Source organism: Pseudophryne corroboree, chromosome 1 (genome assembly GCF_028390025.1).
Source record: "Pseudophryne corroboree isolate aPseCor3 chromosome 1, aPseCor3.hap2, whole genome shotgun sequence".
NCBI classification, from domain to species: Eukaryota; Metazoa; Chordata; class Amphibia; order Anura; family Myobatrachidae; genus Pseudophryne; species Pseudophryne corroboree.
Genome location: NC_086444.1, coordinates 908,562,657 through 908,587,232, shown reverse-complemented (window position 1 = coordinate 908,587,232; position 24,576 = coordinate 908,562,657). Strand labels below are relative to the sequence as shown.

Genomic DNA, 24,576 nt, shown 5'->3' with positions numbered 1-24,576 from the left:
AAACTGAAGAAAAAACATCCACATTTAATATATTCCTGAATTCGGTGGTTCCCAGGGGTGCCAAGGGTTGGTGGTCCAACTCAAATGATGTACAGTCAATGTGATAAGCAGAACTATTGCTAATCAGGTGGCTGCCAATGACGAAATATGTGGACAAACAGATTCATAACTGTATAACTGTACTGCTTACCAACTGACATCTTTCTCCAATGCATCTGGTGAGGAAGTCATGACCCACATCCAATATCCCCCCCACTCCTCCCCACTTGACCCTATCCCCTCCGGCATCATCCGCTATCTCTCTCCTTCTGCCTATTCCCATCCTGTCCATCTTCTCAATCTCTCCCTCTCATCAGGCACTGTCCCCTCTGCCTTCAAGCATGCACTAGGCTCCCCTATTCTTAAAAAAACCTACCCTTGTTCCACACACTCTCTCCAACTACTGACCCATCTCTCTCCTCCCTTTTGCCTCCAAACTACTTGAGCATATTGTCTACAATCGTCTTACTGCCTTTCTTTCCTCCCACTCATTGTTTGACCCATTCCAGTCTGGCTTCTGTCCTCTCCACTGCACTAAAACTGCCCTCACAAAAGTCTGCAATGCCCTCCTTTTTGCTAAATCTATAAGCCACTGCGGACCATCCTCTCCTTCTGCAAATCCTTCATGCCCTTTGGTCTGCGTGATACTACCCTCTCCTGGCTATCCTTCTACCCCTCTGCCGTTCTTTCTGTCCCTTCTCATGACACCACCTCCCCCCTACTAACTGTAGGTGTCCCCCAAGGTTCTGTTCTTGGTCCTCGCCTTTTCTCTCTCTATATGACCTCTTTAGGTGAGCTCATTAGCTAATTTGAGGATACTCAAATCTACCTTTCCTCCTCTGACCTCTCCCTTGCTCTCCTCACTCATACTCGCTGCTATCTCTTGGATGTCCCAGCACATTCTTAAACTTAACATGTCTAAGATTGAGCTGATCACATCTTCCCACCATCCTGCACAACCTAAACTCCCACAATTTCAATATCTACTGTTATCACTACTGTCCTCTAGCCCCCATGTGCACTGTGTTGGGGTAATACTTGACTCCTCCCCCCCCCCTTCAAACCACACATTCAGTAACCTCTCACAAACCTGCTGTTTTCATCTCAAAATGAGGTTCAATATAGAAAAATTTAAAGTTATGTACTTTGGGACTAAAAATAAACATGCAGCCTATAAATTAAATGGAGAAAATGTAGGGGAAACAGTAGTTGAAAAAGATTTGGGGGTGCTCATTAATAATGGACTTCGTAGCAGAACCCAATGTCATAGTGCAGCAACGAAGGCACACAATGTGTTAGCATGCATAAAATGGGTATTGGGAGACAAGGGATGAGAGTGTAATCCTGCCACTGTATAAATCAACGGTACGACAACACCTTGAATATTGCGTACAGTTCTGGGCACTGCACTATACAAAACATATCATGAAACTTGAGAGGATTCAGAGGCGAGCCACAAAAATTGATTGAGGGGTTAGAGGCACTGGATTATGAAGATAGGCTTACTAGGTTAGATATGTTTACACTAGAAAAGAGGTGTCTAAGAGGAGACATTATCAATATTTACAAATATATAAAAGGTATAAAGGGACAATACATGGAGCTATCAGACAACTTGTTTATTGAAAAATCTCTACTCTGGACACTCTGAAGTTAGAGAAAATTTCATACCCAACATAGGAAAGGATTCTTCACAGTAAGGGCAGTAAGGATTTGGAATTCTCTGCCAGAGAAGGTAGTAATGGTCGACTCAGCCAATAAGTTTAAAAATGGATTACATAAATGTCTAACTGCAAAAGCTATCTAAGGCTATAGCATTTAAAATGAATGTATTATACAAACAGCCCGTATAATAGTTATTAGATTTAAAACATTAATCTGGGTCATTATAGTTAAACTATAGTTAAATACAGAATAGTGTAAGAATTATATACATGTTGAACTTGATGGTCAATTTGTCTCTTTCAACCTAATTGACTATGTTACTATGTAAAAATATTTCCAGGTTCAGACCCTTTCTCACTCAGGATGGCACTAGTACCCTTATCCACTCACTGGTCATCTCCAGACTGGACTACTGTAATCTTCTCCTATCTGGCATACCTAACACATGCTTCTATCCACTCCAATTTATCCTTAATGCTGCTGATCGACTCATCTTCTTCACCAAATGCACTATGTACACAATCCCTCTCTTACAAGCCCTTCACTGGCACCCCTTCCACTTATTCACATCTCTGACCTTATCTCCCATTACATTCCCACCCATCCTATTAACTCTGCAAATGCATGCCGCCTCTCCGGCCAACTGATTACTTCCTCCCATTCCTGCCTCCAAGATTTTACACATGCTGTTCCCTATCTCTAGAATTCTGTAATTCTTCCCCTTATTCTCTCTACCTCTCTACAAAACTTCCAATGGGCTCTCAAGACCCACTTCTTCACCAAACCCAGCAAACTCTCATCCTAAACCCTTCACCCCATGCTCACCGTTTACCCCATCTGTGTCACCCCTGTCTGTCTGCCCCTCCCATTTATACTGTAAGCTCTCACGAGCAGTTTCCCTTCCCTCATGTGATTTTCCTTCTCTTACTTCAACTATCTTGTACTCCATACTCCCTTCGACAGCACCAAATACCTTGTTTTTCTGCAATCCCGATACTTATTTCAGTGTCGTCTGCTGATGCAGCTATGTTAATATACCCTGTACTTGTTCTATATTGTCTTAAACTGTAAGTCACTGTTTTCTTGTTAGGCATATTTGTATATGTACTCTGTAATTGGGCGCTATGGATCCTTTGTGGTGTCATATAAATTAAGGATAATAACAACAACAACAACAACAACAACAAGATGACAGGTAAGCACAATTTAATTATTTTATACTGATTATATTAAAAGTAACTTGTGGCCCAGAGATGCTGTAAAAAAAAAATGCTGACACTCTAGGGTGCCATGATTCAAGACAGATTGGGAACCACTGACTTAATCAATGAAATACAGAATTGTAAAGGGAAAAAAAATACTTTGCCATACCCCAGTTTTAATCTCAACATGACAAATTTCCAATACATGAAACTTTTATCCACAAAAAGAAAAACTATAAGAACATTTTTTCTCCATGTACAGATTCCCTTTGTTTTATATGTATAATAGACCCTGTAATAATCTCTGCATCGGACTGAAGCACTGTGAGAACTAGATGCATGGCACTGCGCCATGCCTCCACCTTTGGAACAACATTATCATACACTATTGCTGGTCTGCTTTCTGTAGGAACACCTAAATTATCAACCAAAGCAAGCTTTCTAGAATACTCATTTAGAATATATGAAGAGGGAGATGGAAAATCACTCATGATTTGCAGTTCATTGTTTATGAAAGTCATAGATTCTAACTCGGAAGAATATGTATTCATGTTACAGAGAAGAACGGAAACATATTTATACCAGCCTTTGGCGAGACACCTGAAAACAGAAGCCTTGTAGTGTGTGGCCGTAGTAGACACCCATGATGACATATAGTGCCCTCTGCTGTCTGAATTAAATGGTACTGCACTATTTTCAAGTTTTCTAAGGTGATCGAGACACAAAAGTTCCACTGCACCTCCACCAGGAAAGACTTTCTCGTCATGAAGAGCATGATGTAATCTATATGAGCAGGCCCAAAATTGGTCTTCTAATATTTGCATTTTAGGCATCAAACTGCAGTTTAGGACAACTGTGACCAGGTTCATCGTGCCTGCTTGGAGTGTAAGAGCAATAACTTGGCTATATTCTAAAAACGAGCTATACTGTGTGCATATGTTGGCATAAACCCCATACCCTACGCTATGCTGATTTATCTGTGTGTGGTAGTTCACTGGCTCTGCTCCTGTGCACTCACTAATTGCTTGAAGAACCTTTTGCTTTACATTAGGAATAATAAGAATATTTTTCTGAATGCAATTCATCATAAGCTGTGGGCAGACAAGACCCCTGACTAAAATTAAGTCAACATTAGCGTCAATAATTTTCCTAAATGCAGAACTTAGCCATGGATCCTCAGGGATACTTATTCCACTGTTTGTAAATTCAGATATTGACTTTACATTGGTTGCATTATTAAAGCCCAAATGACGATACTTCTCAGTCAGTTCCCCATCCACAAGTAGAACCTTCAGAGGTTTGCCCTCTAATTCTTTGGCAATGGCAGCATTCTCTGATGTGATTAAAGTTGTATATCCAAAGGAAGCGTTTGAGTGACTGTTTGATTGACCTTGTAAAAAACAAATCTCAAGTTGGGAAGCATGAAAGAGGTCCTTGGTCACAGATGTATCTTCAGCATTTTCAAAAAGATAAGTAACAGCTTTTTCCACAAGTTTCATGGCTTCTGAACTGCCATGGCTCAAAGACTTAGTCAGATCTCCTAAAGCGTGATTATTGTTTGGTGTTGTGGAGGTATTCTGAAAGCAGCTTCTGTTCAGGATGGAAAAGTATTTACTACGAGATAGTCTACTCATCTGATATGTCCTATTTAAGCCTTCTGTATTAGCTTCTGTTAGTTGTATGTGCTTGCTGCTTTTGGAGAAATGCTTTGGCCAGTCTTCTCTAACAAAACAGGGAAAGCAATGTTTATCACTATCAGAAGTGTTTTCATGTCTAACATTGGTTGATCTACTTGAACTCTGATTTGTTATAACTATATTATTGAGGTGTATGTGCAGAGAGTCAAGGTTTTCAATGCAAGAGTTTAGTCCTTCTAACATTACTGAAATGATCAAGGACGTGGGGACTCCTTGGTGAAGGCATTCTAGTACAGCGTTACTCCATGCTCCAACAAGAAAAAACAGGGTTGTTGTCCCAGTTTTATATACATTTTGATGAGCTTGAATTGTTTCATTAAGAAGCTGTCCAACTGGACTGGTCAAATCTAGACTCTCCAGAAGGCGGAATGAAGAACAAGTCAAAGCACTCTCATGGGTATCTTGGTCATAAATAAACTTGTATGATTTTATGGGTCCGAGGAAGGTCTTTACTGGAGATGACAAGTTGCATAATTCGACCAGTCCCTCGTGGCCTCGTATTTTTCTAGCCGTCATTGTGTTGTTTGCAAATAGTACCTATGCTTAAACAGAATAGATTTTTATAGGTTAGGTATATTTCACGCACAGTATTATCTAACACTGTAGTAATATGACTGATAAATAATAATAATGAATACCTGCAAACATGATATTTTAAACCAGTTCCAAAATTGGACCTATAAATGCACTTTGCCAATTATCAACAAATTCACAATATGTTTAGCTTGCGTAAAAAAAGCGAGACAAGGCTGGAACTGGATAATATTGTAGGTATAGGTGACTATTAACTCTGCTGTAAAATGAATATAAGCGCCTCTCCCACTCCACACAGCCCCCTGCCTGCCTTCCCAACTATACCACCACTAAACAAAATAAAGTAGATGGTTAATGAAATTTTTGGACACTTTTAGTTTATATTTAGTTTTTTAAATTTTTGCATTTATTTTATTGCTCCTGGTGCCTTATAAATATAAAAGTTATGACTTACATAATGAGACATGTAAAATGCTGAATTTCACTGTTAGACTAACAGAACACATCAAAAGTACCTGTTACTACTACCTTTCCCCCATGTAAGCTTTGTCCTTCCTCCTCAGGGCACCTTCCAGGTACATTACTAGGTTGGATATAACATATATAGTTTTGCAGTGTTCCATTTTTGTAATTTAATAGAATACTGTATGTTATTTACATACAGTGGTGCTAGAAAGTTTGTGAACCCTTCAGAATATTCTATATTTCTGCTGAAATTTGGCCTAAAACTACCTCAGATTTTCACACAAGTCTTAGAAGTAGATAATGAGAACCAAATCAAACAAATGAGACAAAAATTTTTAGACGTGCTAATTTTTTTTATTGAGGAAAAATAAGATTTTACTTACCGATAAATCTATTTCTCGTAGTCCGTAGTGGATGCTGGGGACTCCGTAAGGACCATGGGGATATAGCGGCTCCGCAGGAGACAGGGCACAATAATAAAAGCTTTAGGATCAGGTGGTGTGCACTGGCTCCTCCCCCTATGACCCTCCTCCAAGCCTCAGTTAGGATACTGTGCCCGGACGAGTGTGCATAATAAGGAAGGATATTGAATCCCGGGTAAGACTCATACCAGCCACACCAATTACACCGTACAACCTGTGATCTGAACCCAGTTAACAGTATGATAACAACGAAGGAGCCTCTGACAAGATGGCTCACAACAAGAATAACCCGATTTTTGTAACAATAACTATGTACAAGTATTGCAGACAATCCGCACTTGGGATGGGCGCCCAGCATCCACTACGGACTACGAGAAATAGATTTATCGGTAAGTAAAATCTTATTTTCTCTGACGTCCTAGTGGATGCTGGGGACTCCGTAAGGACCATGGGGATTATACCAAAGCTCCCAAACGGGCGGGAGAGTGCGGATGACCCTGCAGCACCGAATGAGAGACTCCATGTCCTCCTTAGCCAGGGTATCAAATTTGTAGAATTTAGCAAACGTGTTTGCCCCTGACCAAGTAACTGCTCGGCAAAGTTGTAAAGCCGAGACCCCTCGGGCAGTCGCCCAAGATGAGCCCCCTTCCTTTTGGAATGGGCTTTTACAGATTTTGGCTGTGGCAGGCCTGCCACAGAATGTGTAAACTGAATTGTATTATAAATCCAGCGAGCAATCGTCTGCTTAGAAGCAGGAGCACCCATCTTGTTGGGTGCATACAGGCTAAACAGCGAGTCAGATTTTCTGACTCCAGCCGTCCTGGAAACATATTTTTCAGGGCCCTGACAACGTCAAGTAACTTGGAGTCCTCCAAGTCCCTAGTACCCGCAGGTACCACAATAGGTTGGTTCATGTGAAAAACAGAAAACACCTTAAGGAGAAATTGAGGACGAGTCCTCAATTCTGCCCTGTCAGAATGAAAAATTAAGTAAGGGCTTTATATATGATAAAGCCGCCAATTCTGACACACGCCTGGCTGAAGCCAGGGCTAATAGCATCGTCACCTTCCATGTGAGATATTTTAAGTCCACAGTGGTGAGTGGTTCAAACCAATGTGACTTTAGGAAACTCAAAACAACATTGAGATCCCAAGGTGCCACTGGGGCACAAAATGAGGCTGTATATGCAGTACCCCTTTTACAAACATCTGAACGTCAGGCACTAAAGCCAGTTCTTTCTGGAAGAAATTCGACAGGGCCGAAATTTGAACCTTAATGGACCCTAATTTTAGGCCCATAGACAGTCCTGTTTTCAGGAAATGTAGGAAACGACCCAGTTGGAATTCCTCTGTAGGGGCCTTCTTGGCCTCACACCACGCAACATATCTTCACCAAATGCGGTGAAAATGTTTTGCGGTTACATCCTTCCTGTCTTCGACCAGGGTAGGGATGACTTCATCTGGAATGCCCTTTCAGGATCCGGCGTTCAACCGCCATGCCGTCAAACGCGGCCGCGGTAAGTCTTGGAACAGACAAGGCCCCTGCTGGAGCAGGTCCTTTCTTAAAGGTAGAGGCCACGGGTCTTCCGTGAACATCTCTTGAAGTTTCGGGTACCAAGTCCTTCTTGGCCAATCCGGAACCACGAGTATCGTTCTTACTCATCTCCCTCTTATGATTCTCAGTACTTTTGGTATGAGAGGCATAGGAGGGAACACATACTCTGACTGGTACACCCACAGTGTTACCAGAGCGTCCACCGCTATTGCCTGAGGGTCCCTTGACCTGGCGCAATATCTGTCTAGTTTTTTGTTCAGGCGGGACGCCATCATGTCCACCTTTGGTTTTTCCCAACGGTTTACAATCATGTGGAAGACTTCCCGATGAAGTCCCCACTCTCCCGGGTAGAGGTCATGCCTGCTGAGGAAGTCTGCTTCCCAGTTTTCCACTCCCGGAATGAACACTGCTGAGAGTGTTATCACATGATTTTTCGCCCAGCGAAGAATCCTTGTAGTTTCTGCCATTTCCCTCCTGCTTCTTGTGCCGCCCTGTTTACGTGGGCGACTGCCGTGATGTTGTCCCACTGGATCAATACCGGCTGACCTTGAAGCAGAGGTCTTGCTAAGCTTAGAGCATTGTAAATTGCCCTTAGCTCCAGTATATTTATGTGGAGAGAAGTCTCCAGACTTTATCACACTCTCTGGAAATTTTTTCCTTGTGTGACTGCTCCCCAGCCACTCAGGCTGGCATCCGTGGTCACCAGGACCCAGTCCTGAATGCCGAATCTGCGGCCCTTTCATAGATGAGCACTCTGCAGCCACCGCAGAAGAAACACCCTTGTCCTTGGAGACAGGGTTATCCGCTGATGCATCTGAAGATGCGATCCGGACCATTTTTCCAGCAGATCCCACGGAAAGGTTCTTGCGTGAAATCTACCGAATGGGATCGCTTTGTAAGAAACCACCATTTTTCACAGGATCCTTGTGCAATGATGCACTGATACTTTTCCTGGTTTTAGGAGGTTCCTGACTAGTTCGGATAACTCCCTGGCTTTCTTCTCCGGGAGAAAACATCCTTTTCTGGACTGTGTCCAGAATCATCCCTAGGAACAGTAGACGTGTCGTCGGAAAAAACTGCGATTTTGGAATATTTAGAATCCACTCGTGCTGTCGTAGAACTACTTAAGATAGTGCTACTCCGACCTCCAACTGTTCTCTGGACCTTGCCTTTATCAGGAAAGCGTCCATATTTCTTTTAAGAAGAATCATCATTTCGGCCATTACCTTGGTAAAGACCCGGGGTGCCGTGGACAATCCAAACGGCAGCGTCTGAACTGATAGTGACAGTTCTGTACCACGAACCTGAGGTACCCTTGGTGAGAAGGCAAATTTGGACATGTAGGTAAGCGTCCCTGATATCCAGTGACACCATATCGTCCCCTTCTTCCTGGTTCGCTATCACTACTCTGAGTGACTCCATCTTGATTTGAACGCTTGTATGTAAGTGTTCAAATATTTCAGATCTCACCGAGCCGTCTGGCTTCAGTACCACAATATAGTGTGGAATAATACCCCTTCCCTTGTTGTAGAAGGGGTACTTTGATTATCACCTGCTGGGAATACAGCCTGTGAATTGTTCCCAATACTGCCTCCCTGTCGGAGGGAGACGTTGGTAAAGCAGACTTCAGGAACTTGTGAGGGGGAGACGTCTCGAATTTCCAATGCACACCTGGGATACTACGTGTAGGATCCAGGAGTCCACTTGTGAGTGAGCCCCCTGCGTGCTGAAACTCTTGAGATGACCCCCTACCGCACCTGAGTCCGCTTGTACTGCCCCAGCGTCATGCTGCGGACTTGGCAGAAGCTGTGGAGGGCTTCTGTTCCTGGGAATGGGCTGCCTGCTGCAGTCTTCTTCCCTTTCCTCTACCCCTGGGCAGATATGACTGGCCCTTTTGCCCGCCTGCCCTTATGGGGACGAAAGGACTGAGACTGAAAAGACTGTGTCCTTTTCTGCTGAGATGTGACTTGGGGTAACAAAAGGTGGATTTTTCAGCTGTTGCCATGGCCACCAGGTCCGATGGACCGCCCCTTTATACGGCAATACTTCCATGTGCCGTCTGGAATCTGCATCACCTGACCACTGTCGTGTCTTCGTCTGGCAGATATGGACATCACATTTACTCTTGATGCCAGAATGCAAATATCCCTCTGCGCATCTCGCATATATAGAAATGCATCTATAGTCAATAAAATCTTGTCCCTGTCAAGGGTATCAATATTTTCAGTCAGGAAATCCGACCAAGCCCCCTCAGCGCTGCACATCCAGGCTGAGGCGATTGCTGGTCGTAGTATAACACCAGTATGTGTGTATATACTTTTAGGATATTTTTCAGCTTCCTATCAGCTGGCTCCTTGAGGGCTGCCGTATCTGGAGACGGTAACGCCCCTTGTTTTTATAAGCGTGTGAGCGCCTTATCCACCCTAAGGTGTGTTTCCCAACTCGCCCTAACTTCTGTCGGGAAAGGGTATACCGCCAATAATTTTCTATCGGAGGAAACCCACGTATCATCACACACTTCATTTAATTTATCTGATTCAGGAAAAACTACAAGTAGTTTATTCACACCCTACATAATACCCTTATTTGTGGTACTTGTAGTATCAGAAATATGTAACACCTCCTTCATTGCCCTTAACATGAAACGTGTGGCCCTAAAGGAAAATACGTTTGTTTATTCACCGTCGACACTGGAGTCAGTGTCCGTGTCTGTGTCTGACTGAGGTAAATGGGCGTTTTTACAAGCCCCTGACGGTGTCTGAGACGCCTGGACAGGTACTAATTTGTTTGCCGGCCGTCTCATGTCGTCAACCGACCTTGCAGCGTGTTGACATTATCACGTAATTCCTAAATAAGCCATCCATTCCAGTGTCGACTCCCTAGAGAGTGACATCACCAATACAGGCAATTTGCTCCGCCTCCTCACCAACATCGTCCTCCTACATGTCGACACACACGTACCGACACACAGCACACACACAGGGAATGCTCTGATAGAGGACAGGACCCCACTAGCCCTTTGGGGAGACAGAGGGAGAGTTTGCCAGCACACACCAAAAACGCTATAATTATACAGGGACTACCCCTTATACAAGTGTTTTCCCTTATAGCATTTTTATATATGTAATCATATCGCCAAATAAGTGCCCCCCCTCTCTGTTTTAACCCTGTTTCTGTAGTGCAGTGCAGGGGAGAGCCTGGGAGCCTTCCTCACAGCAGAGCTGAGCAGGAAAATGGCGCCGTGTGCTGAGGAGAATAGGCCCCGCCCCCTTTTCGGCGGGCTCTTCTCCCGGAGTTTGTGAGATCTGGCAGGGGTTAAATACATCCATATAGCCTCAAGGGCTATATGTGATGTATTTTAGCCATAAAAAGGTATTATACATTGCTGCCCAGGGCGCCCCCCCCAGCGCCCTGCACCCTCAGTGACAGTTGGTGACTGTTGGTGAAGTGTGCTGACAACAATGGCGCACAGCTGCAGTGCTGTGCGCTACCTTATGAAGACTGAAAGTCTTCTGCCGCCTGTTTCTGGACCTCTGGACCTCTTCAACTTCGGCATCTGCAAGGGGGGTCGGCGGCACGGCTCCGGGACGAACCCCAGGGTGAGACCTGTGTTCCGACTCCCTCTGGAGCTAATGGTGTCCAGTAGCCTAAGAAGCAAATCCATCCTGCACGCAGGTGAGTTTACTTCTCTCCCCTAAGTCCCTCGTAGCAGTGAGCCTGTTGCCAGCAGGTCTCACTGAAAGAAAAAAAACCTAACTTAAACTTTTATTCTAAGCAGCTCAGGAGAGCCACCTAGATTGCACCCTTCTCGGCCGGGCACAAAAATCTAACTGAGGCTTGGAGGAGGGTCATAGGGGGAGGAGCCAGTGCACACCACCTGATCCTAAAGCTTTTATTATTGTGCCCTGTCTCCTGCGGAGCCGCTATATCCCCATGGTCCTTACGGAGTCCCCAGCATCCACTAGGACGTCAGAGAAATTATACGATATCTGTGAGTGGCAACATTATGTGAACCTTTAGGCTTAGCAGATATTTTGAAGGTTAAATTAGAGTCAGGTACTTTCAATCTACGGGAAGACAATCAGGTGTGAGAGAGGACAGCCGGTCTTTTTAAACAAATCTATCAAAGTCTGATGTTCACAACACGTTTGTGGAAGTGTATCATGCCCTCAGAAGAAGAGATGTTGATGCTCATCAGGCTGGAAAGGTTACAAAACCATCTCTAAAGAGTTTGGACTCCACCAATCAACAGTCAGACAGACTGTGTACAAATGGGGGAAATTCCAGACCATGAATACTCACCCCAGGAGTGATCGACTAAAAAAGATCATGCCAAGAGCAAGGCGCCTAATAGTTTGCAAGGTCATAAAGGATCCTAAAGTAATCTCTAAGGAACTGAAGGCCTTTCTCGCATTATCTAATGTTAATGTTCACGAGTTCAGCATCAGGAAGACACTAAACAACAATGGTGTGCATGGCAGGACTGCAAGGAGAAAGCTGCTGCTTTCCAAAAAGAACATTACTGCCCGTCTGCAGTTTGCTAAGGATCACCTGGACAAGCCAGAAGGCTTGATCACCTGTACATGCCAGAAGGCTATTAGAACTATGTTTTGTGGACAGATGAGTCCACAATAGAGCTTTTTAGTTCAAATAAGAAGCATTATGTTTGAAACACAGTGGTGGTGGTATCATGCTTTGTGCCTGTTTTGCTGCATCAGACCCAGGATGACTTGTCATCATTCATGGGACAATGAATTCTAAATTATACCAGAATATTACAAAGGAAAATGTCAGGACATCTGTCCATGAGCTGAATTTCAAGAGAACGTGTTTCATGCAGCAAGACAATGACCCAAAGCACACAAGTCATACGACCATAGAATTGTTAAAGAAGATAAAATTCAAGTTTTGGGAATGGCCAAGTGAAAGTCCTGACCTTAATCCAATCGAAATGTTGTGGAAAGACCTTAAGCGAGCAGTTCATGGAAGGAAAGCCACCAACATAACAGAGTTAAAACTGTTAAAATTCCTCCAAGCCGATGTTCAGGACTAATCAACAATTACCGGAAACATTTACATGCAGTTATTGCTGCGCAAGGAGCTCATACCAGATACTGAAAGCAAAGATTGGCATACTTTTGACACTCATAGATAAGTGATATTGGATTATTTTCCTCAATAAAAAAAATGAGCATGTTCTCTTTTTTCCCCACTGTTTCATCTAATTGGCATGCAAGGCAATTGGATGGAACAGTGGAAATTGGATGTTTCTTTATACTTCCTAGTTGCAAATATTAACAAAGGATTTGGGCTTATCTTTTTGCATCAGATGCGACCACACCAGGCTGGGCTTTCCCTGACATGGTCGCATCTGATGAAGTTGCCATGACATTGTCACCTTGTAGCTTTATATTAACAAATCCTATCTTCAACCTGGGTTTGAAAACTAGCCTGGTCCCCTCATTTGGCAATATAATGTAAGATTATACAGTGCATTCGGAAAGTATCCTCAGCGCTTCACTTTTACCACATTTTGTTATGTTACAGCCTTGTTCCAAAATGGAATAAATTAATTTTTTCCCTCAAAATTCTACACACAATACCCCATAATGACAGCATGAAAAAAGTTTTTTTTTTAGATTTTTGCAAATTTATTAAAAATAAAAAACTAAGAAATCACATGTACATAAGTATTCACAGCCTTTGTTCAATACTTTGTTGTTGCACCTTTGGCAGTAATTACAGCCTCAAGTCTTTTTCAATATGATGCCACAAGCTTGGCACACCTATCTTTTGGCAGTTTCGCCCACTCCTCTTTGCAGCACCTCTCAAGCTCCATCAGGTTGGATGGGAAGCGTCGGTGCACAGCCATTTTCATAACTCTTCAGAGATGTTCAATCGAATTCAAGTATGGGCTCTGGCAGGGCCACTCAAGGACATTCACAGAGGTGTCCTGAAGCCACTCCTTTGATATCTTGGCTGTGTGCTTAGGGTCGTTGTCCTGCTAAAAGATGAACCATTGCCCCAGTTTGAGGTCAAGAGCGCTCTGGAGCATGTTTTCATCCAGAATATCTCTGTACATTGCTGCATTCATCTTTCCCTCTATCCTGACTAGTCTCCCAGTTCCTGCCGCTGAAAAACATCCCCACAGCATGATGCTGCCACCACCATGCTTCACTGTAGGGATGGTATTGGCCTGGTGATGAGCAGGTGCCTGGTTTCCTCCAAACATGATGCCTGGCATTCACGCCAAAGAGTTAAATCTTTGACTTATCAGACCAGAGAATTGTGTTAGCGGAAGGTGGGCCAAAGTTAGCGGAAGGTGGGATGTCCTTAAGAAAGACTATAGGGACTTAGGAAAGAAACTTAAGGCAAGGACATCTAAGGTAATATTCTCGGAATTATTACCCGTGCCACGCGCTAGTCCAGGGAGGCAGAGGGAGATTAGGGAGGTAAAGGTGTGGCTTAGGGATTGGTGCAGGAAAGAGGGGTTTGTGTTCCTGGAACACTGGGCGGACTTCTCAGTCAGGCGCCATCTCTTTTATCGTGACGGATTGCACCTGACTGAGGAGGGGGCAGCGGTGCTGGGGGGAAGGATGGTTAGAAGGTTGGAGGAGATTTTAAACTAGGAGCCTGGGGGGAGGGTTTAGCTAGAAACTACGGGTCATGCAGTGAGAATAGTGGGGATGGCGGTAGTAAACGAAATGGGGGAGAAGTTGGGGGGAGGGTAAGAGCAGGCAGTAAGGTTACTAACATGGGTACTAAAAGGGATTTTACCAAAGCACTAACCAATGACGATTACAGGTCATCCTTGCCACATAAGGTGAAAGATGTCCCTAACGCAAGGGAAAATACTTATCTTAGTTGTATGTATGTAAACGCCAGAAGCATTACTGGTAAAAAGGGTGAACTAGAAATACTTGCAGCAAGCAAACAGTATGATATTATAGGCATTACTGAAACTTGGTGGGATGAATCTCATGATTGGACAGTCAATCTAGAGGGCTATACACTGTTTAGGAGAGACAGACTAAATAAAAAGGGTGGAGGGGTGTGTCTGTACGTAAAGCAGTTTTTAAAACCTAATATATGGGAAGATATTCAGGAGGGGATTGTAGACACTGTTGAGACATTATGGGTAGAAATTGCATGCGGGGAAAAAGGAACAAAAAAGTTAGTATTGGGTGTATGCTATAGGCCGCCTGGTATCAACGCATCTGATGATGAATTGTTACTAAAGCAAATTGAAAAAGCAGCAGGAGTAGGAGACATAGGGGTATATGCAATTCACGGCGAATCGCGGCAAATTATCGCCGTTTTTTAATTCGACACAATTCGACAGGTGAATTCCGGCAGGTGGCTGCCGGAATTCACCATATTCAATGAAAAACGGATTCGACAGTCCCGCGGGCGAAAATCGCCCGATTTGCCGGATTTTGCCGCGATTTAAAAAAACGTGAAAAACCCGAAAAAAAAATGGCGTGGGGTCCCCCCTCCAAAGCATAACCAGCCTCGGGCTCTCCGAGCTGGTCCTGGTTCTAAAAATGCGGGGAAAAATTGGGCAGGGATCCCCCGTATTTTTAAAACCAGCACCGGGCTCTGCGCCTGGTGCTGGTGCAAAAAATACGGGGGGCAAAACGAGTAGGGGTCCCCCGTATTTTTCACACCAGCATCGGGCTCCACTAGCTGGACAGATAATGCCACAGCCGGGGGTCACTTTTATACAGTGCCCTGCGGCCGTGGCATTAAATATCCAACTAGTCACCCCTGGCCGGGGTACCCTGGGGGAGTGGGTACCCCTTCAATCAAGGGGTCCCCCCCCCAGCCACCCAAGGGCCAGGGGTGAAGCCCGAGGCTGTCCCCCCCATCCAAAGGCTGCGGATGGGAGGCTGATAGCCTTGAGTAAAATGACAAGAATATTGTTTTTTCCAGCAGTACTACAAGTCCCAGCAAGCCTCCCCCGCAAGCTGGTACTTGGCGAACCACAAGTACCAGCATGCGGGAGAAAACCGGGCCCGCTGGTACCTGTAGTTCTACTGGAAAAAAAATACCCAAATAAAAACAGGATACACACACCGTGACAAGTAAAACTTTATTACACACTGCCGACGCACACATACTTACCTATGTTGACACGCCGACTGCCACGGTCTCCGACGATCCGAGGGTACCTGTGAAAACAATTATACTCACCTTCCAGCGTCCAGAGGTACATCCACGTCCAACGATAATCCACGAACTTGTTAAAAAAAGAAAACGAACACCCGTTCCATGCCGGACTGAAAGGGGTCCCATGCTTTCACATGAGACCCCTTACCCCGAATGCCGGGACACCACGTGACTCCTGTCACTGAAGTCCCTTCAGCCAATCAGGAAGCGCTACTTCCGTGGCGCTCACCTGATTGGCTGTGCGCTGTCTGTGCTGTGACAGCGCATCGCACAGCTCCGTCCATTATATTCAATGGTGGGAACTTAGCGGCTAGCGGTGAGGTCACCCGCCGGTCAGCGGCTGACCGCGGGTAACCCCACCGCTGACGGCAAAGTTCCCACCATTGAAACTAATGGACCGAGCTGTGCGATGCGCTGTCACAGCACAGACAGCGCACAGCCAATCAGGTGAGCGCCACGGAAGTAGCGCTTCCTGATTGGCTGAAGGGACTTCAGTGACAGGAGTCACGTGGTGTCCCGGCATTCGGGGTAAGGGGTCTCATGTGTCAGCATGGGACCCCTTTCAGTCCGGTGGTCCGTGTGTCCGTTTTCTTTTTTTGCCAAGTACGTGGATTTATCTCTGGACCCTGGCTGAGGTGAGTATATTGCACTTTTCTTTTCAGGTATCCGTGGATTCTACATGGAGAAGAGGACCGATGTCGGCGTGTGAACATAGGTAAGTATGTGTGTGTCGGCAGTGTGTAATAAAGTTTTACTGTCACGGTGTCTGTGTCCTGTTTTTATTTGGGTATTTTTTTCCCAGTAGTACTACAGGTACCAGCGGGCCCGTTTTTCTCCCGCATGCTGGTACTTGTGGTTCTCCAAGTACCAGCTTGCGGGGGAGGCTTGCTGGGACTTGTAGTACTACTGGAAAAAACAATATTCTTGTCATTTTACTCAAGGCTATCAGCCTCCCATCCGCAGCCCTTGGATGGGGGGGACAGCCTCGGGCTTCACCCCTGGCCCTTGGGTGGCTGGGGGGACGACCCCTTGATTGAAGGGGTCCCCACTCCCCCAGGGTGCCCCGGCCAGGGGTGACTAGTTGGATATTTAATGCCACGGCCGCAGGGCACTGTATAAAAGTGACCCCCGGCTGTGGCATTATCTGTCCAGCTAGTGGAGCCCGATGCTGGTGTGAAAAATACGAGGGACCCCTGCTCGATTTGTCCCCCGTATTTTTTGCACCAGCACCAGGCGCAGAGCCCGGTGCTGGTTTTAAAAATACGGGGGATCCGCTGTCAATTTTTCTCCCGGATTTTTAGAACCAGGACCAGCTCGAAGAGCCCGAGGCTGGTTATGCTTTGGAGGGGGGACCCCACGCCATTTTTTTCAGGGATTTTACCATTCCATCTAAAAAAAAATAAAAAAATATATATATTTTTAAAAATATATAAATAATACTTGTGCCTCCAAAAAAGACAAACCAAGTACCTAATCCCTTCTAATATAAATAGATCTGCTATTCCAAAAAAAAAAAAACACAAAAAAAAACATGTTTAAATTTTTTTTATTTGTTTTCACCCTCCAAAGTGTGGCGGATTGAAAATGACGAATTTGCTGTCTAAAAGCACTGCTGTCGAATTTCCAAACTTGAATTGAATATGCTTTTGTCGAATTGCAGCACTTGTATCATTGCAGAAAAGTCGAATTTGCAAAAAGTCGAATTTCAAAAAGTCGAATTTTGTAAGTCCGTTTTTTTGACGGAAAGCACTGAATTGCATTGACGAATTTTTTTTTTTGGCGAAAATGACCCGAAATAATGGTCACATTCAATATCAGTTTCTACAAACAGCCCTATACTGGCTCAACTAGGACTTTAAACTTTAGCAAAGCAAATTTTGAAAAGATGAGGGTATTTTTCAGGGATATTGAATGGGAAGGTTTGTTTTTAGGAAAAAATACTACGGAGAAATGGGAGGTACTAAAATTCCTGCTAGCTAAAAATACACTCAAATATATTCCTATGAGTAGCAAAAAAGGGAATAAAAATCATAAACCGATGTGGCTTAACAAAAAGATTAAGGAACTTATGGGCAAGAAAAGGCGAGCATTTAAAAAAAATACAAATCTGACGGGGAAGCAGAGTCATTTCAGCACTATAAGGAATGTAACAAAAATTGCAAAAAGGAAATAAGAGCGGCTTAAGTAGAAACTGAAAAACTAGTAGCAAAGGAAAGCAAAGCGAATCCCAAAAAATTCTTTAAATACATTAATAGCAAGAGATTAAAAAAGGAGAGTATAGGCCCTTTGAAAGACAAGTTGGGAGTCTTGAGCAAATATGATAATGACATAGCGGACACACTAAATGAGTTTTTTTCAACAGTATTCACTAGAGAGGACCCAATTCAGGGACTGACACACAATCTCAATAATGACAATATCACACTGATAGGTACTTATTTAAGCGAGGAAGTAGTCTGTGACCGATTAAAACATTTAAAGATTAATAAATCACCAGGGCCCGATGGTATTCATCCAAGGGTTCTAATGGAGCTTCACTCTGAACTGGCAAAACCGCTATCTTTGAGGATTCAGTTATATCAGGTATGGTTCCCAAAGACTGGCGTATAGCGGAAGTAGTGCCTATATTCAAAAAGGGAAGTAAAGCTGAACCAGGTAATTATAGACCAGTTAGTCTTACATCTATAGTGGGGAAAGTATTGGAAGGTATTCTAAGAGATAGTATTCAGAAGTTCCTTGAAACCAATAAGGTCATTAAAAGAAATCAACATGGGTTTGTGAAGGACAGATCCTGTCAAACCAACTTACTTGGCTTTTATGAAACAGTAAGCGCAAACCTAGATCAGGGTAAAGACGTGGATGTAATCTTTTTAGACTTTGCCAAAGCGTTCGATACTGTACCACACATGAGACTTCTATACAAGCTACAAGAATCAGGGCTAGGAATCACAATATGCACTTGGGTCAAAAACTGGTTAAATAATAGGAAGCAGCGCGTTGTGGTTAATGGTTCTTTTTCAACTTGGACAGAAGTGCTAAGTGGTGTGCCGCAAGGCTCAGTATTAGGACCGCTATTGTTCAATATTTTCATTAACGACCTAACAGAAGGTCTAGAGAGCATGGTGTCAATTTTTGCAGATGATACCAAATTGTGTAAGGCTATAAATACAGAGGATGCCGAGTCTCTTCAGAACGACTTAGTTAAATTAGAAGCATGGGCAGCCAAATGGAGAATGCGCTTCAACACAGACAAGTGTAAGGTAATGCACTGTGGTAACAAGAACAAAAATTACACCTACCTACTAAATGGGGTAAAATTAGGGGATTCTGTACTGGAAAAGGACTTAGGTGTCCTCATAGATAGCAAGCTAAGCAGTAGTACCCAAAGTAGGACTGCAGCAAAGAAGGCTAATAAGATATTAGCATGCATAAAATGGGGTATTGATGCTAGGGACGAGAGTATTATACTCCCGTTATATAAATCACTAGTGAGGCCACACCTTGAATACTGTGTACAGTTCTGGGCACCGTACTACAAAAAGGATATCCTGGAGCTTGAAAAGGTACAGAGGAGGGCGACCAAACTAATTAAGGGCATGGAGACGATGGAATACAAGGAAAGGCTTGAAAGACTATGCATGTTTACACTGGAAAAGCGGAGACTAAGAGGGGATATGATCAACATCTACAAATATATAAGGGGACAATACACAGAGCTTGCGCGGGACCTGTTTTTGGTTAGATCAACACAGAGGACTCGTGGACACTCGCTCAGGTTAGAGGAAAGGAGATTCCGCACAATACGGCGTAAAGGCTTTTTCACGGTAAGGACAATACGTGTTTGGAATTCCCTGCCCGAGGGAGTTGTAATGGCGGAATCTGTCAACACCTTTAAGAATGGGTTAGATAAATTCCTATTGGATAAGGATATCCAGGGGTATGGTGCATAGTCATGCATTATAGTTACTATAAATAGGGATAAAATGCAATGGCTGACAGCAGCATCAGTCAGAAATTTTAGTCAAATCATCATGCATAGGACACCACAAATAGGTTGAACTCGATGGACAATTGTCTTTTTTCAACCTCAGATACTATGTTACTATGTCTGAGAGTCCTTCAGGTGCATTTTGGCAAACTCCAGGGGGCTGCCATGTGCTTTTTTAGTAAGGAGTGACTTCTGTCTGGCCACTCTACCATACAGGCCTGATTGGTGGATTGCTGCAGAGATGGGTGTCCTTCTGGAAGTTTCTCCTCCCTCCACAGAGGAATGCTGTAGCTCTGACAGAGTGACCATTGGGTTCGTGGTCACCTCCCTGACTAGGCCCCTTCTCCCCCGATCGCTCAGTCCAGCTCTAGAAAGAGTCCTGGTGGTTCCGAACTTCTTCCATTTATGGATGATAGAGGCCACTGTGCTCATTGGGACCTTCAAAGCAGCAGATATTTTTCTGTACCCTTCCCCAGATTTGTGCCTCGAGGAGGTCTACAGACAATTCCTTTGACTTCATGCTTGGTTTGTGCTCAGACATGCACTGTCCAGTGTGGGACCTTATAAAGACAGGTGTGTGCCTTTCCAAATCATGTCCAATCAACTGAATTTACCACAGGTGGACTCCAATTAAGCTGAGCTGTAGGAACATCTCAAGGATGATCAGTGGAAACAGGATGCACCTGAGCTCAATTTTGAGTTTCATAGCAAAGGCTGAGAATATTTATGTTCATGTGATTTCTTAGATTTTTATTTTTTATTTAAATTTGCAAAAATCTAAAAAAAAACTTTTTTACATTGTCATTATGGGGTATTGTGTGTAGAATTTTGAGGGGGAAAAAAACGAGTTTTATGGTAAGAACTTACATTTGTTAAAACTCTTTCTGCGAGGTACACTGGGCTCCACAAGGATAGACATAGGGGTGTAGAGTAGGATCTTGATCCGAGGCACCAATAGGCTGAAAAGCTTTGACTGTTCCCAGAATGCATAGCGCCGCCTCCTCTATAACCCCGCCTCCCTGCACAGGAGCTCAGTTTTTAGTTAACCAGCCCAATGCAGTAGCAGGAAAAAAGACGACAACGGTTAGTAGCCACATACACCACACTCTCACGACAGGAGAAGTGTCAGCGGCTAATGCCATACCAACCCATAGAAGCTAAGTGCGTCAGGGTAGGCGCCTTGTGGAGCCCAGTGTACCTCGCAGAAAGAGTTTTAAAAAAGGTAAGTTCTTACCATAAAACTCGTTTTCTACTGCGGGGTACACTGGGCTCCACAAGGATAGACATAGGGGATGTCCTAAAGCAGTTCCTTATGGGAGGGGACGCACTGTAGCGGGCACAAGAACCCTGCGGCCAAAGGAAGCATCCTGGGAAGCGGCAGTATCGAAGGCATAGAACTTTATGAACGTGTTCACGGAGGACCACGTAGCCGCCTTGCACAATTGTTCAAGGGTCGCACCACGGCGGGCCGCCCAAGAAGGCCCAACAGACCGAGTAGAATGGGCCGTAATGTGAGCAGGAGCTGATAGACCAGCCCTCACATAAGCATGTGCAATCACCATTCTAATCCATCTGGCCAAAGTTTGATTGTGAGCAGGCCAGCCCCATTTGTGAAATCTAAACAGCACAAAGAGAGAATCAGATTTCCTAATAGAAGTAGTTCTCTTCACATAGATACGGAGAGCCCGTACCACATCCAAAGACCGCTCTTTGGGAGACAGATCAGGAGAAACAAGTGCCGGAACCACGATCTCCTGGTTAAGGTGGAACGAAGAAACCACCTTAGATAAATATCCGGGACGAGTCCTAAGAACCGCTCGGTCACGGTGAAATATCAGATATGGGCAACTACAAGACAAGGCACCCAAATCAGACACTCTTCTAGCTGAAGCAATAGTCAGCAGAAACACCACATTAAGGGAAAGCCACTTAAGATCAGCTGAACCAAGAGGTTCAAACGGAGACTCTTGTAGCGCCTACAAAACCACCGACAAGTCCCAAGGAGCCACAGGCGGGACATAAGGAGGTTGGATACGCAACACACCCTGAGTAAAGGTATGCACATCAGGTAAGGTCGCAATCTTTCTCTGAAACCACACCGACAAGGCAGATATTTGAACCTTGAGGGAGGCCAGACGCATGCCTAAGTCCAGGCCCTGCTGAAGAAAGGCCAACAACTTGGCTGTACTAAACTTGGAAGCGTCATAATCGTTAGATGCGCACCAAAGTAAGAATGCCAGACTCTATAGTAAATCCGAGCAGAAGCCGGTTTACGGGCCCGCAACATAGTTTGAATGACCGCCTCAGAAAACCCTTTAGCCCTCAAGACGGAAGCTTCAAGAGCCACGCCGTCAAAGACAGCCGGGCTAGGTCCTGGTAGACACAGGGGCCCTGAACGAGGAGGTCTGGGCGTTGTGGAAGTAGAATTGGACGCTCTAACGATAGGCCCTGCAGGTATGAGAACCAGTGCCGTCTGGGCCACCTGGAGCTATGAGAAGCAGAATTCCTCTTTCTTGCTTGAACTTCCGAATTACCCTGGGCAGAAGTGATACCGGAGGGAACACGTACGGCAGCCGAAACCTCCACGGCACCGCCAGCGCATCCACGAATGCTACTTGAGGATCCCTTGTCCCTGCTCCGAAGACCGGAACCTTGCGATTGTGTCGAGACGCCATCAGATCTACGTCTGTAAGGCCACACTTTTCCACTAGGAGTTGAAACACTTCTGGATGGAGGCCCCACTCGCCGGCATGTACGTCCTGACGACTGAGAAAGTCCACTTCCCAATTCAGGACTCCCGGAATGAATATTGCCAATATGGCCGGTAGATGGCGTTCCGCCCAATGTAGAATCCGTGAGACTTCCTTCATTGCCAAACGGCTTCGAGTGCCGCCCTGATGATTTATGTAAGCCACTGTGGTGGCGTTGTCCGACTGTACTTGAACAGGACGGTTCTGAATTAAATGCTGGGCCAGGTTCAACGCATTGAAGACCGCCTGCAATTCCAGAATGTTGATCGAGAGGAGGGGTTCCTCCTTGGTCCACCGACCCTGAAGGGAGTGTTGCTCCAGCACAGCGCCCCAACCTCTTAGACTGGCATCTGTTGTCAACAGGACCCTGTTGGATATCCAGAAGGGACGGCCCCTGCACAATTGTCGGTCCTGGAGCCACTAGAGCAGCGAGTCAATGAGATCATGTGAGACCTGATCCGGTGAGGCAGGACGTCCCACTTGGCTAGAATCAGCCTCTGGAGGGGGCGAGAATGGAACTGAGCATACTCCACCATGTTGAATGCTGACACCATGAGGCCCAGCACCTGCATCGCCGAATGTATCGACACTTGCGGACAAGAAAGGAAGCAACGAATCCTGTCCTGAAGCTTCAGGACTTTCTCCTGAGACAAGAACAACCTCTGGTTGTGAGTGTCCAAAAGCGCTCCCAGGTGCACCATGCTCTGAGCAGGGACCAGGGAGGATTTCTTCCAGTTGATGAGCCACCCGTGGGCTTGTAGAAACCGGACAGTCATATCTAGATGACGTAGTAGAAGTTCTGGGGAATTTGCCAGGATTAACAAGTCGTCCAGATACGGCAGTATCCTGACCCCTTGACGGTGGAGTACCACCGTCATCACCGCCATAACTTTGGTGAAGACTCGCGGAGCCGTAGTTAAACCAAAAGGTAACGCCCGAAACTGGTAATGGAGGTTGCCAATCGCAAACCTCAGGCATTGCTGATGTGACGCTGCTATAGGAATATGCAGGTAAGCATCCTGTATGTCCAGGGAGACCATGTAGTCCCCAGGTTCCAAGGCCAGAACTATAGAGCGAAGGGTTTCCATACGGAACTTGGAAACCTTCACAAACCTGTTCAATGCCTTGAGGTTGAGAATGGGCCGGGAGGACCGATTCGGTTTCGGGACTAGAAACAGCGGAGAATAGTACCCCCGGCCCCTCTGCGCAAGAGGTACCTGTACTACGACTCCTGTATCCAGGAGGGTCTGTACCACCGAATGTAGTGTGTTTGCCTTTGTCTGGTCCAACGGGACGTCTGTTCGGCAAAATCGATGAGTGGGTCGGCTTTTGAAGGCTATGGCGTAACCTCGAGTGACGACTTCCCGTACCCAGGCATCTGAAGTGGTCTTCAACCATTCCTGGGTATACCCTAGAAGCCGGCCCCCCACCCTGGGATCCCCCAGGGGGAGGCCCGCGCCGTCATGCGGCAGGCTTATTGGTCTTGGAAGCTGGCTGACGGGCTGCCCAGGCTCTTTTGGGCTTTGGCTTACCAGGTTTGCAAGTGCGGGTCTGCTTGTTGTATGCTTGACCTTTTGCTTTACCTGAAGGACGAAAGGGGCGATAGGAAGTACCTTTAGCCTTCGACACAGAAGGAGCGGTACTTGGCAGACATGCAGTTTTGGCAGTAGCCAAGTCAGCCACAATCTTATTTAAGTCCTCCCCAAACAGAATATCTCCCTTGAAAGGGAGTACCTCCAGAGTTTTTCTAGAGTCCAGATCCACAGACCAGGATCTCAGCCACAGAATCCGGCGAGCCAGGACTGATGTAGTAGAGGCCTTGGCTGCTAGGATAGCAGCATCAGAAGCCGCCTCTTTAATATAGCGAGAAGCTGTGACAATATAAGACAAGCATTGTCTAGCATGGTCAGAAGAGATTTCAGCTTCTAACTCCAAGGCCCATGCTTCAATAGCCTCCGCGGCCCATGTCGCTGCAATAGTGGGCCTTTGTGCAGCACCCGTGAGAGTGTAAATCGCTTTAAGACAACCCTCCACACGTTTATCCGTAGGCTCTTTTAGAGACGTGACGGTAGTGACAGGTAGAGCTGAGGA

General features: G+C 45.3%; 1 protein-coding gene across 6 annotated transcripts in view; it reads right to left on the bottom strand.

Moving 5' to 3' along the window:
* Positions 1–2,893: 2,893 nt before the first annotated feature.
* Positions 2,894–24,576, bottom strand: part of BBS12 (Bardet-Biedl syndrome 12) — a 57,009-nt gene continuing 35,326 nt past the window's right edge. For 3 of the 6 annotated variants that reach the window (XM_063920288.1, XM_063920287.1, XM_063920286.1), the window contains one exon: positions 2,894–5,145. In XM_063920288.1, coding sequence (XP_063776358.1) covers positions 3,140–5,119 — 1,980 coding nt within the window. In that variant the 5' untranslated portion in view covers positions 5,120–5,145 and the 3' untranslated portion in view covers positions 2,894–3,139. The remainder of the gene's footprint in view (positions 5,146–24,576) is intronic. The other 3 variants (XM_063920289.1, XM_063920284.1, XM_063920285.1) reach the window with 1 other exon arrangement.